Here is a 14526-nt window from a genome sequence, read left to right as displayed (position 1 = left end):
GGTGTGTGCCTTTCCAAATCAGAGCTTAGAGAGTTAATCAAATGTGTTTATATCCCAGCAACAGAATATTTGTGTCTTGTAATTAGGCAAGCAGAAGTGCAAAACGATTGAAACCAATAACAGGAGACTGGTTCCCAAAACACACAGGGAAAGGGGAGTGAAAAAAGGCTTGCAGGATATTGTGAGAACAGCGATAACTAAAAAAATGCAGCCTACCCGAGCAAGGAGTAGACTATGATAAGAACATGTGTTTGTGTGTGTGTGTGTGTGTGTGTGTGTGTGTGTGACCTGATGGTCAGGACAGCAGAGGATAACCACATGAGCTAAACCCAGGTGTGAGTTTACAAGATGTGTACGGTGGAAAAATACAGCCCGCCTAAAGCGGGGTGGGATTTTTCCTCTGACGTGTGTATATAAAAAGATTGTACGACCATTTTGTTGCAGAGCGCTCTCATGAATAAACATGCTGAACATTGCAGAATTGGGTCTTTGTTTAATTTATTCAAACTAAGAGATTTACAACCTTTTGGGAATTATTCAAAGATTTAAGAAGTAGTTGACTTCAACCATTGAGATAACAAAATTCTCGTGACAAAACAGGATGCACCTGAGCTCAATTTCAAGTCTCATAGCAATGGGTCCAAATACTTATGTAAATAAGGTATTTCTGTTTTTTATTTTTATTAAATTTGCAAACATTTCTAAAAACCTGTTTTCACTTCATCATTTTGGGGTATTTTGTGTAGATTGATGAGAGTGTGAATATCTTCCGAATGCCCTGTATATATTTACAAAAAATATATATATACAGTGGGGAAAAAAAGTATTTAGTCAGCCACCAATTGTGCAAGTTCTCCCACTTAAAAAGATGAGAGAAGCCTGTAATTTTCATCATAGGTACACGTCAACCATGACAGACAAAATGAGATTTTTTTTCTCCAGAAAATCACATTGTAGGATTTTCAATGAATTTGTTTGCAAATTATGGTGGAAAATAAGTATTTGGTCAATAACAAAAGTTTCTCAATACTTTGTTATATACCCTTTGTTGGCAATGACACAGGTCAAACGTTTTCTGTAAGTCTTCACAAGGTTTTCACACACTGTTGCTGGTATTTTGGCCCATTCCTCCATGCATATCTCCTCTAGAGCAGTGATGTTTTGGGGCTGTCGCTGGGCAACACGTACTTTCAACTCCCTCCAAAGATTTTCTATGGGGTTGAGATCTGGAGACTGGCTAGGCCACTCCAGGACCTTGAAATGCTTCTTACGAAGCCACTCCTTCATTGCCCGGGCGGTGTGTTTGGGATCATTGTCATGCTGAAAGACCCAGCCACGTTTCATCTTCAATGCCCTTGCTGATGGAATGAGGTTTTCACTCAAAATCTCACGATACATGGCCCCATTCATTCTTTCCTTTACACGGATCAGTCGTCCTGGTCCCTTTGCAGAAAAACAGCCCCAAAGCATGATGTTTCCACCCCCATGCTTCACAGTAGGTATGGTGTTCTTTGGATGCAACTCAGCATTCTTTGTCCTCCAAACACGACGAGTTGAGTTTTTACCAAAAAGTTCTATTTTGGTTTCATCTGACCATATGACATTCTCCCAATCCTCTTCTGGATCATCCAAATGCACTCTAGCAAACTTCAGACGGGCCTGGACATGTACTGGCTTAAGCAGGGGGACATGTCTGGCACTGCAGGATTTGAGTCCCTGGCGGCGTAGTGTGTTACTGATGGTAGGCTTTGTTACTTTGGTCCCAGCTCTCTGCAGGTCATTCACTAGGTCCCCCCATGTGGTTCTGGGATTTTTGCTCACCGTTCTTGTGATCATTTTGACCCCACGAGGTGAGATCTTGCGTGGAGCCCCAGATCGAGGGAGATTATCAGTGGTCTTGTATGTCTTCCATTTCCTAATAATTGCTCCCACAGTTGATTTCTTCAAACCAAGCTGCTTACCTATTGCAGATTCAGTCTTCCCAGCCTGGTGCAGGTCTACAATTTTGTTTCTGGTGTCCTTTGACAGCTCTTTGGTCTTGGCCATAGTGGAGTTTGGAGTGTGACTGTTTGAGGTTGTGGACAGGTGTCTTTTATACTGATAACAAGTTCAAACAGGTGCCATTAATACAGGTAACGAGTGGAGGACAGAGGAGCCTCTTAAAGAAGAAGTTACAGGTCTGTGAGAGCCAGAAATCTTGCTTGTTTGTAGGTGACCAAATACTTATTTTCCACCATAATTTGCAAATAAATTCATTACAAATCCTACAATGTGATTTTCTGGATTTTTTTTCCTCATTTTGTCTGTCATAGTTGATGTGTACCTATGATGAAAATTATAGGCCTCTCTCATCTTTTTAAGTGGGAGAACTTGCACAATTGGTGGCTGACTAAATACTTTTTTTCCCCACTGTATATATGGGGGATTGGAAATTATGCAGACAATTACATTGATGGAAGACACAATCTATCTGCAATATTAAAGCTGCTCTAATAATAAAGTCCAGGCTCAAGGACAGTGGCGGTGGTGGTGCAGCCATTATGGAGCTGACAAGAAAACCGATGCCCACACATCATAATAGCACAACAACACCATGGCGGCCATTTTAGCCTTACAAAAACATGCTAATTGTCTTCACCGCTACGGACCATGACAAAGAAAGGCTAACGACGTCCAGTGTATACGCCAGATTTTTGGGTTAAATTTGAGTTAGTTTACATTCCTACATCTCTTTTTCCCACCAGACTGGTTTGTCATGATGAAAATGAAATCATTATTCATGAGTAACAACAATTAAAACATCAAAATGGAGCAGGTTGGAAATATGTACATTATTAATTTGGCTTCTAGAGAGAGACAGGCAGTCACACCTAATGAGCGGCCAGCACTTTGAAGTGTAGAGAACCCAGAGTGAGGCGACGGGAATTAATTAAAGTACTTCCATGAGACACATTCAATGTTTGTGGCAGATTTCTCGACGGCTTTCTTTCTCTACCCAGTGTCCTTATAACTAGGACCCTGATGGTTTATGATCTAGAATACCTAAATGTATGTGTGGGAGTGATTGGCTCTGAGCTAGTGCTCTAGCTTTGAAACATTGAGGAAAGTGTCATTGCCGTCTGGGCAGTTCTATTAGAGGCTGCTCTGTTCTGCCCGTCAGGTTCTGCCCGTCAGGCCCAGTCGTGACCAGGGTTGGGTAGGTTACATTCTAAATGTAATCTGTTACAGTTACTAGTTACCTGTCCAAAATTTGAATCAGTTACGTAACTTTTGGATTACCCAAACTCAATATTGTAATCTAATTGCTTTCATTTACTTTTTGATTACTTTCCCCTTAAGAGGCATTAGAAGAAGCCAAAAATGAATATCACCAATTGAACGACATCTATTGCAGGTTAAAATCAATGTTAGATTTGACATAGCTGGCCATACATGGATGTTGCATTTGACTTTATGGTTTGGTTATGTAGGCTTCTAACCCATTGCTATCTACTACAGATAATAATATTAGGCTATAGATTTACATTAAAAAAAACAAAGTCTGTCAGATTTCCAGTCATTGCAAATAATGTAATACCCCCTGATCTTCAAGAATAGGACTTGGAAATATAGAATAGCCTAATTGTTTTACCTGAGCAGCATAACCCAAAAACTAAGGACTTATTAGTCTACTCAATTGTTTATTATTTTTGTTGTCATGGAGAACTGATTGGGCTCATTACTTCAAGTTGAAAAATAAATGCTGCTCTCATGGAATGGCATGCTTTGAGCACTACCGAAAAGTACTATTTGCATGTGAAGAATGTATGCCATATGCTGCATTTGCTATAGGCCTATTGATTATGTTTTTGTTGGTGACACTGATATCTCAATAATTCGCCTCTGTTTAAGTCTATCAAAAGTGTGCCGGTTTGTGTGTGTCCATTGGGCCTATGGTTATTATTTGTTATCAGCCCAAATTATATTGAGCAATAAAAGCCCCACTTGTGGTCTTAAATTTAAACTAGTTTGTGACAGTATGGAGCACAATACCACAAAATAGTTTAGAAGGGAGGAATTATAGAGATCCTATTCAATTATTAGTAATTATATGGGAGGAACTAATTGTACGGGAGGAACTCCCTCAAACGTTTTATTCCATAGGCTGGGATCCGCACTATTCAGCTGTTGCAAGAGCGCATTTTTCACTGGCTGTCGCAAAAACAGCAGTTTCAACTTTTTCAATTAAACCGTTATTGGGTTAAAATACACATATACATTTGTGAACAGCCATCCACAACAACCACAAGCCATATGGCACAAATAGCTAAATGAGAGAGCAGCAGTGTGATTCACATCAATGCGCTATGTAGATATCAATAATAAGTGATATCCGTATCGCCCGTAGGCTACACCACTGCTGTCGTCATTACCGCCAAGCATTTATTAAAGTAGGATAATCTTTGGATGCCAACAGCAGTCGCAACACTGGAAGACATAGCTTGGACTGTAGCCTACAAAAGCCTATTCCTGCTCTTTCCCCGAGATCCATCAAATGCATTTGCTGTGTCATCATAGTGGTCTCTGACTTGTGGTCAGACTCCTTAAGGTGGAACAAATTTAAAGGAAAACTCCACCCAAAAACTATCTTTTGGTATATGTTTCATTAGTCTGCTCTTGATATACCCAAAATGTTTTGCATGTCAGCAATCAAGTTTTCAAGAGATGCAACTTTCAAAATACAGAAATCTGGCCTGTATGATGCATTTTTAAAGTTATATATCTTGAAAACTTGACTGCTGACATGCAAAACATTTTGGGAATATATCATCAATGGACTAATGAAACAAATACCAAAATATAGTTTTTGGGAGGAGTTTTCCTTTAAACTTGAGCCTTTTTTCAATGCTGATTTGAATGTCATTGAGAAAGGTGTCAAATTACTTTTTTTGAAACATCCTTTCTGAATTTAAAAAGTGATCGTAGAAAAAAATCATCTAGTTTTTCAAAAGTATCTGTAATCTGATTACAAAATTTTTGCAGGTAACGTAACAGATTAAAGTTACAGTTTTTTGTATCAGTTACAAATGTAACGAATTACATGAAATACACTGTCTTGGCTGATATGCTATCTGTCCAAACAGATGCCCCCTCTCACGCCCGCTGAAGTTTCGTCTTTCTTCCACTCTGTTCTGTCTGTACTCAGTGCCACGGTGTCTTCTGAGAAGCACAGCAACGAGATAAATCAACCCACAACCCTTTAACCTCACAGTGTGTAACTGTCCTGATAGGTGGACAGGGCTTTGGTGCAGACATAACATAAACAAACACATAAACAAACAGACACACAGCCTTTTGATCCTACCTCCAGAGGGAGCTCTCCAGAACCTTGCTGGAGTCACCGTGGTAGTACTTGGTCAGGATGAGGATGACCTGAGGAAGAGGAGAGAGGAAGGGTGAGTCACAACAGTACAATAGAGAACTGCTTTCACAGATATGGCATGGTAAGTATTGCAAAAGTAACAGTTTTTGGTTTGATTCAAATTGATTCAAAAGTTGTTTTTCTATTTGAAACTGATTTTCCTTGTCTTTGGGGAATTCTGCCTCCTGGCCCTACTACCGATTATGCCAAGATTCGTTTGAGGGAGCGCAGAGAAACTATTACCCTGTACAAATAGCTGTCTTGTTTGCCTCTTTAAATTTAGAAGGAAATGTTTCCTTGTGCTACCCTCCCACTACCCACACGCAAGCCAAATTATGTGTTTTGTTTAATGCTGAATATAATTTCAGGACATGCTTAAAATATGAAACCCTTTAATGGTTTTATTCAAGTACAAGTGCTGAACATCAGGTTTTGGAGGGAAGAAAAGCCACCTTTAATATACAACTCAACAGAAACCTCTGAAATCTATTATTCATAGAACCAGGGCATCTTGGTCAAAGGTACAAAACCAACTGTGAGTTTGTGTGTGTGTGTGTGTGTGTCCCACTACTTCATTCGTCTTTCATATTTTCTGAGGACTCCCCGGGTTTTGACAGCAGTGTGTGGCCTGCTGGGAGTGCATTTCCATGGCGAGGGTGGGTGCCGGAGGGTCAGTTAGTCCTGGAGGTTTGATTGGAATGTTGGCGCAGTGAGGTGTTAGGAGCCAGGGAAGAAGACACTGGACCTAACTGCCCTGGGGCTGGGAGAAGCTGATTGGCCAAGGGCCCTGGCCTGAAGCAGAGGCAGTAGTCTGTTTGGCTTTTATAACAGAGTTATAACAAACCTTGAGGTCAACGTAAACCGTAGAGTACAGCTACACCACACAACTGTCAAAGACTACTGGGTGAAAAAAATTAAACATAATCACAAAAATATCAAGTGTCTCTGAGAAAGAAGTGGGCAAGGGGCCACAAATTACTTTAGGTTGTGAACCTCTAATGGATTCCTTTGTCAGATAAGATGAAAGTTATGTTGTTCTCCTCACTTCTTTTGATAAGACACTTGGCCGGAGGCCCAACTATTTCCCACAAATATGTTATAATCCAGTGAGAACATTTAGGCCTAGCCCCTCAAAAACCTTTAGCAGGGCCCCAGACACAAGCGTAGCCCCCTTGTGCCAGGGCAGAGCAATGCAGCCAAGGGCATTTTAGTCCAAGAGGACAACAGGCCTCTTTGATGGAGGCTGAACCCTCTGGAGGCTGAGCTAGTCTTTAAAGCCCACACTGAGACTCAGGAGAGGGTTACATTATTCCGCACAACCCAGAGTTGGTTGTTCAGAGCTCCACATCTGTGGAACACTGAGTGTATTTTGAGAGTAGCTCCAAGCCCCTGTCCACAACACAGAGCCAAGTTCTATCAAAAGCACTCTTTTGAGTCTCAAGACACTTTTGCTCAAAGCAACTCAAGCTCAAAGTTCCATCCCTGGTGTAGCTTGGGCTTCCGGAGATGCTTTGAGACCAGTGGAACAGAACCGATGACAATCGCCCGAGCAGTCGATTGCCAAACTCGATAACAGCTATCATAACAGCCCTAGCAGATGCAGTGGCGGAAACAAGCTCCTAAAGTTTTACACAGTTATTGCAAAAAAATAAATAAAAGCTATATATTGTATTGTCACATACACCAGATAGGTGCAGTGAAATGTGTTGTTTCAGGGTCAGCCATAGTAGTACGGCACATCTGGAGCAAATTAGGGTGAAGTGCCTTGCTCAAGGGCACATCAACAGATTTTCCACCTTGTAGTCCAACCAGCGACCTTTCGGTTACTGGCCCAATGCTCTAACCGCTAGGTTACCTGCTTCCCTAAAAGGAAAAAAGGGGAAAGACTCTCCCCACCAGTGGAGGCTCCTCAGATGAGGACCATCCTCCTCAGTGAATTTCATAAAAATGTAAATAGTGAAACATTCAAAAAGTTTTCCTTTTTAGATAAAACGATACTAAATATATTCATGTCACCAAATAATTCATTGAAACACACTTTTTTGCAATGAAGGTCTACAGTAGACTCAGCAGCACTCTATAGGGTAGCACCATGGTGTAGCTGGAGGACAGCTCCTCTGGGTACATTGACTTCAATACAAAACCTAGGAGGCTCATGGTTCTCACCCCCTTCCATAGACTTACACAGTAATTATGAAAACTTCTGTAGGACGTCCTCCAACCTATCAGAGCTCTTACAGCATGAACTGACATGTTGTCCACCTAATCAAAGGATCAGAGAATGAATCTAGTACTGAAAGCATAAGCTACAGCTAGCTATCACTGCAGTGCATAAAATGTGGTGAAAGTTGACTCAAAGAGAGAGAAAGACAATAGTTAAACAGTTTTGAACAAATTAATTCCTTCCATAATTAAGGAGAAGCAAGAGAGAGAGAGAGAGCGAGAGAGAGAGAGATAGAGAGCTATATATATGGTTGTATTTTTTAAAAACTTTCACTACCAAGTTTAGCCTACTCAAACCCCTGGCTCAAACAGAGAGGGATGCTATGTTAGCAAGCTGGCTATGGCTATTCAACACTGGAACTCTTCCAAGTCAAGGTAAGCTTTTGGTTTTATTTATTTATTGCCACCAGGGCCTGCCGGTGTAACTTCTCAACTGCTTTCTGACTGTACACTGTACTGCATGATTGTAGCGGATTCACTAATCAAATAAAATCGTATTTGTCACATGCGCCGAATACAACAGTGAAATGCTTACTTACACAGCTGTCCCTCTCTATCCACACAGCTCTAATGAGACACTCCGAGTGAGACCTAGGGCTATCTGACACTCTCACCAGCCAGAGATGGAACAGAATTAAACACCAACGCTGACTTTATCTGCTATGCTGAACACTTGGACTTTTGGTGTTGCCACCAATATTTTATTTCAAGTTTTAATTATCTTGCCCTGGTGAGGCCAATTTTAGTTTACTGACAAGTTTAGGTGTGGATGGGGGGATAAAAGAGTAGTGGAGAGGTGGAGGACTGGCACAGGAGAGCAGGAAGGAGTCTAGGGAGAACAGGTGGATGATTTGGTGGCTGATCTGGTTAGTCATTGTCCTCATTGGGCAAAACCTCTCAATTTAACATGAAAAGATGCATAGGAAGACAGGACAACTTAATACGGGGAGCCGGTCAGCGTGCTGACCTCTGAGTGCTGGGGTCGAGAGTTCAACCAGGATCAGATTCTATAAGAAAATACATGGGGGTAAGTATTTGGTTGTGCACGTCAGACATCATGGGCGAAGCATTCCTCTGAAGAGCACCACTTATACAAGAGATACTAAATTAAAATTGCTTTAAATGGCATGAAGTACAATTTGTAGATATTGCCAAAGCAGTATAATAATAATAATACATAATATTCTATCCTATCTCATGTATAACAGGGCTGGCTAGTAAAGGTCTCTTCTCGGGAGAGCGTGATGCTTTTTAGTGTGCCTCGGCTGGTGTCGCCCGGACCTGCCACAACCACATGTGCCCCTGTTTGCAATAGACATCCCTGGATAAAATACAGATTGCATCAAATAGCATCCCGGACGCATCCTGTGAAATATGAAAAAGTACAGAGCGAGAGCTCAAGTGCTTCTCTCTCTTTCTTTCCTCTGGGCCGACAGAGATTCAGGCATGCATCATTCATCTGCATGTCAACATTCCCGTGGTTTTGTATCCGACCAGCCCATAAAGCGCTGTGGCTCCAGACAAACCCTGCACCACATTGTTCTGCAGTCCTATCCATGTGTTGCACTGGTTTGAGAATGAGTTTGAGACTGAGTTCAGCATGATGGGAAAATGAATCACCCTGGGGAGGAAGCAGAGGGAGCGTTCTGTTGGCAGCGGTGTACCTCCCCTCCCTGACAAAACTGCTGAATACTGGAGAAGCGTTATCCCACCGCTGCCACCAACGGGCACTGGCTGGAGCCCGAGACTGTAGCTTGGCAGGCCCCAACTACAGCTTATTTGACTGAGACGCAAAGTTTGGTACTCCCTAAAGGTCGCAGCAGAGCACTAATCTTAAAAATGATCTTCCTGTTATTCGAAACAGCAATATGTGGCATGTTGATTATAACTACATACACATCAAACTAAATAACTATACTTGGAGCCTACATAAAACTATACTTGGAGTCTTACGGCTCATTTTGGAATGAACTATGTGTGGGCAACTATGTGTGGGCATTTTATTGATTCAAACTGCAAACTGAAAGGCAGTTTGTATTGAACTAATTGACCCTGCAAGACTGGCTTGGCTCATTTCAACAAATCTAACTCCTATTCACATTACTATTCCATTAGATCAGTATAAATACTACACTCATAGAAAAAAGGGTTCCAAACGGGTTCTTTGGCTGTCCCCATAGGAGAACCCTTTTCGGTTCCAGGCAGAACTCTTTTGGGTTCCACGTAGAACCCTCTGTGGAAAGGGTTCTACATGGAACCAAAAATGGTTCTACCTGGAACAAAAAGGGGTTCTTCAAAGGGTTCTCCTATAGGGACAGCCGAATAACCCTTTTTGGTTCTAGATAACACCTTATTTTCTAAGAGTGTAGAAAGCACTAGAAACTCCAAGCATTTGGCATAAAGAGCTTAATTTTCGTGCACAACGTCCATGCAACCTTGTGGCAACATTGCAGGGAAGGTTGTTTGTCAGCCCGTGGATGGCCTTTACTGGGGAAAAGTCAACTGAGCAGTTAGGACCCATGAATAACTACCCACACAATTACACAAGCCCCCATTGAGCCTTTACGCCGGGACACAGTCGACCATGAACTCTGGCTTCACATCACTATCTCGTAATTTGTCCTCAAGACATTCCGCTACACTGGGAGACTCAATGAAAAGCTATCAATCAGCTTTTGAGGAGAGAGGAGAGTTTGGCGAAAGGAAAGAAAAAGAAAGAGAGAGGGGATAAAGAGAGTCGAGAGAAGGGTTAGAGTTGGAGAGAAAGAATGCGGTCATTCATTTTTAAAGCGAAAACAGTGAAATACAATTACTGTTTCAGAGCATATGACCCCCTTTGAGATGAACACATTCTCCAGAAATCAGACCACACACAGATGAGCAATTCTTCAGTCTGGAAAAAAATAAGAGGATACAAAGTGAAGAGGATACAAAGTGTGTAAAGATCTCTCTCTCTCTCTCTCTCTCTCTCTCTCTCTCTCTCTCTCTCTCTCTCTCTCTCTCTCTCTCTCTCTCTCTCTCTCTCTCTCTCTCTCTCTCTCTCTCTCTCTCTCTCTCTCTCTCTCTCTCTCTCTCTCTCTATTCGACTTTATTGACATGGAAAGTAAAATTACTTACATTGTCAAAGTATACATATAACAAAAATGGTGGGACCAACAGCAATAATAATAGTAGTAGTGGAAATGGGACTACCATTAACAGCAACTACAACAACAATATTAATGAGAATAACAATACATTAAAGCAATAGTAGTCAACCAATCTCAACATGACTGAGAAGACACATTACATGCTATGAAAGCCAAAACAAAACAGGAAATATTATTGACATTACGTTACACTTTTCACTGGCTGTCCCTCAGGTTGTGGCAGGAGGACACATATTTGGCTGCCAAAATTGCACATTTTGGCTTTTCACCCAATAAATATTTGTTTTTTTCTTCCTCTTTTATAGTTTCAAATTCTTTGTACTGAATGATAATTTTGGGAAAGAAAGATTCTCTTAGGTCTGAGTATTTGTCACAGTGTAGTAGGAAATGCAGCTCTGTCTCTACCTCTCCCCGGGGGCAGAGTGAGCACAGCCTGTCCTCTCTGGGCAGCCAGGTTTGCCTGTGACGACCGGTCTCTATAGCTAGACTGTGCTCACTGAGTCTGTACCTAGTCAGTGTTTTTCTCAGTTTTCTATCAGTCACAGTGGTCAGATAGTCTGCCACCATGTACTGTCTGTTTAGAGCCAAATAGTCAACCAGAGGTGGAGGGAGAGAGAAAGGACACACAGAGGGTGAGCGAGAGAGCAAAAAAAGAGCTTGAGATGGAACAGAAATGGACAGAAATGGAAAGAGAGAGGAGGGGTGTTAGAGAGACAAGAAGGGAAAAAATGGAGGAAGAGACAGAGAAGCAGGGATTATGGTAATCCTATGGGGACAGCTGTTCAGCCTGGTGCTAGCAGCTGTATATACTAAAGGGGATGCTGTCTGGGCCAGGGTGGGACTCTGCTTTCCTTTCCAGCTGCCAGGAAAAGAACACTCACCATTTCGACCCACAGATGTTTATGCCCGTTCGTATACGCAGTGTGTTATGTAGTGTCCTTTGTTATCTACCCAAGGTGCTATGATGGTGGATGCACGCACACAGGCAGGCAGAGACAGACACACACACTTGATGCTTCCACCCCCTCCTTCTTCACAGGTGGGTTCTCGGTCTGCGTCCAAATCCCCACCCTTTCATTTTTCCTGTCTGGAAAGATTTTATTGGGAATTTCAGAATAAAACTCAGCGGAACGAGACCGTCTGGCTGGATGGAGGGATGGAAGGGGTCTTTGGTCAGTCACGGAGGGAAGGAGCGAGAGAACTAGAGAGCGACCACCTTTGCCACTCTTTCATTCCTGCCTCCGCTCTGTTTCTGTGTTCTCTGTTGTCTTTCAGATAGACTGACTGGCTGTCTGCTGGTAGAGAGCATCAAGGTAGATTGGGTTTGATGTGTGGCAGCTGAACTACAGATCCGGCAGTGACGGCAACATCACAGATTGCCTGTGTTCAAAGAGATATATTTGGGTATATCCACTTTTTGGCATGTGGGAGCATATGCTCTATTTTTGTCCCCATTTGTCCTTGTTGCTAACACAACTGAAACAGTCAAAGTATTATTTTTGTAGATTATACAAAGCTTGACAATGACGTGGTTTCTCTCCAGAATAGAGGCAACAACAGTACACCACCTAGCTCTGAGCATCATATATTTGCAGAGTCATAGCTTAAATGTTCAAGCAAAGACTTGAACCACCCATTATCAAGACCCTGCTGGCTTGGTTCAATCCCCAGCGCGCTCCCTTCACCCCTCATCCCCTATGTATGTCCAAGTGAGGACATCCAAGAACCCATCACCTCTGGGTTTGAACCTCCAGACCCAGGCTTGGTTCCATCCTCAGCGGAGCTCACCCTCCACCCCCTGTCAGTAGTCCACTAAGCCCCCCCTGTGGAGGTCAGATCAATGGACAGATCTAAGGACCAGGGGGCCAGCAGTAATCCCTCTACCCTGGTTGAGCCATATCGATCACTCGGTCAATGAGATGGGACTACTTTTCAGAGCTTCAGCCTCAGGGATTTCTCTTTTTATCTCTCTCTCTCTCTCTCTCTCTCTCTCTCTCTCTCTCTCTCTCTCTCTCTCTCTCTCTCTCTCTATCCCTCCTTTCATCTCTCTCTCTCTCCTTCAATCTCTCTCCCTCCCCCTCTCTCTCTATCTATCCCTCCTTTCATCTCTCTCTCTCTCTCTCTCTCTCTCTCTCTCTCTCTCTCTCTCTCCCTCCCTCTCTCGCTCTCTTTTTCTCCTGCCCTCCTTCCCTGCAGTGGATTATCATACTGTACCTCTGGTCCTATAAACCTTCTAAGACTGTCAGTCCATCTCCAGCAGCCTCTATCACCACTGCATTTCCATAGGAATACACCAGTGTTGTTTTACGTTAGTGTTGTTATACATCAGTGTAGGTCTATGTCAGTGTTGTTACGAAGTGTGTGTTTTATGTGCACTAAAGTATCAGCTATGAACTGAGTTGTTTTGTTTCGAAGAGCTTACTTCTACCTCACCGCTGTTGTTTGATAAGGATGAATGAATGTGAGGGATTACAAATGGAAAAATAAAATCACTGCTTTGCGTGGGTGGATGGATGGATGCGTGTATTTGTGTGTATCGCTGCATGCCATGTTATTTTCAGGCTTTTTCTAAGTAGTCTCGACTACATAGACGAGACCCTAATTACAGACATGAATCAGATATCTGTCACGGAAAACAGGAGAAAGAGACGAGAAAAGAAAGAGGGAGTGAAGAAGAGACATAGCATGAAAAGGAAGAGAAAAACAAAGACCAGACACAACGAGGGAGAGACACAGACACAACGAGGGAGAGACACAGTCACAACGAGGGAGAGACACAGACACAACGAGGGAGAGACACAGACACAACGAGGGAGAGACACAGACACAACGAGGGAGAGACAGACACAACGAGGGAGAGACACAGACACAACGAGGGAGAGACACAGACACAACGAGGGAGAGACACAGACACAACGAGGGAGAGACACAGACACAACGAGGGAGAGACACAGACACAACGAGGGAGAGACACAGACACAACAAGGGAGAGACAGACACAACGAGGGAGAGACACAGACACAACGAGGGAGAGACACAGACACAACGAGGGAGCGACACAGACACAACGAGGGAGAGACACAGACACAACGAGGGAGAGACACAGACACAACGAGGGAGAGACAGACACAACGAGGGAGAGACAGACACAACGAGGGAGAGACAGACACAACGAGGGAGAGACAGACACAACGAGGGAGAGACACGGACACAACGAGGGAGAGACAGACACAACGAGGGAGAGACAGACACAACGAGGGAGAGACACAGACACAACGAGGGAGAGACAGACACAACGAGGGAGAGACACAGACACAACGAGGGAGAGACACAGACACAACGAGGGAGAGACACAGACACAACGAGGGAGAGACACAGACACAACGAGGGAGAGACACGGACACAACGAGGGAGAGACAGACACAACGAGGGAGAGACACAGACACAACGAGGGAGAGACACAGACACAACGAGGGAGAGACAGACACAACGAGGGAGAGACACAGACACAACGAGGGAGAGACACAGACACAATGAGGGAGAGACACAGACACAACGAGGGAGAGACACAGACACAACCAGGGAGAGACACAGACACAAAAAGAGGACAAAAACAGGAATATAGAAGTAATAGAAAAAGACAGCAGAAGAGAGTCAAATACAAGAATACTATACCATGACAGATACAAAAAATACTGCAGGAACCAGTGGGAACCAACCAGTCGAGTGCTGACTACCTCGGTCTAACTGGAT

At 43.1% G+C, this 14526-nt stretch overlaps 1 protein-coding gene across 5 annotated transcripts in view; it reads right to left on the bottom strand.

The window, feature by feature from the left end:
* Window positions 1–14526, bottom strand: part of LOC121554344 (VPS10 domain-containing receptor SorCS2-like) — a 327241-nt gene that overhangs the window by 233438 nt on the left and 79277 nt on the right. For all 5 annotated transcript variants that reach the window (XM_041867882.2, XM_041867879.1, XM_041867881.1 and 2 more), the window contains exon 2: window positions 5345–5412. In XM_041867882.2, coding sequence (XP_041723816.1) covers window positions 5345–5412 — 68 coding nt within the window. The remainder of the gene's footprint in view (window positions 1–5344; window positions 5413–14526) is intronic.

Source organism: Coregonus clupeaformis, chromosome 19 (genome assembly GCF_020615455.1).
Source record: "Coregonus clupeaformis isolate EN_2021a chromosome 19, ASM2061545v1, whole genome shotgun sequence".
NCBI classification, from domain to species: Eukaryota; Metazoa; Chordata; class Actinopteri; order Salmoniformes; family Salmonidae; genus Coregonus; species Coregonus clupeaformis.
The sequence above is the reverse complement of the archived record's forward strand: the minus strand, read 5'-3'. Positions and strand labels throughout refer to the sequence as shown.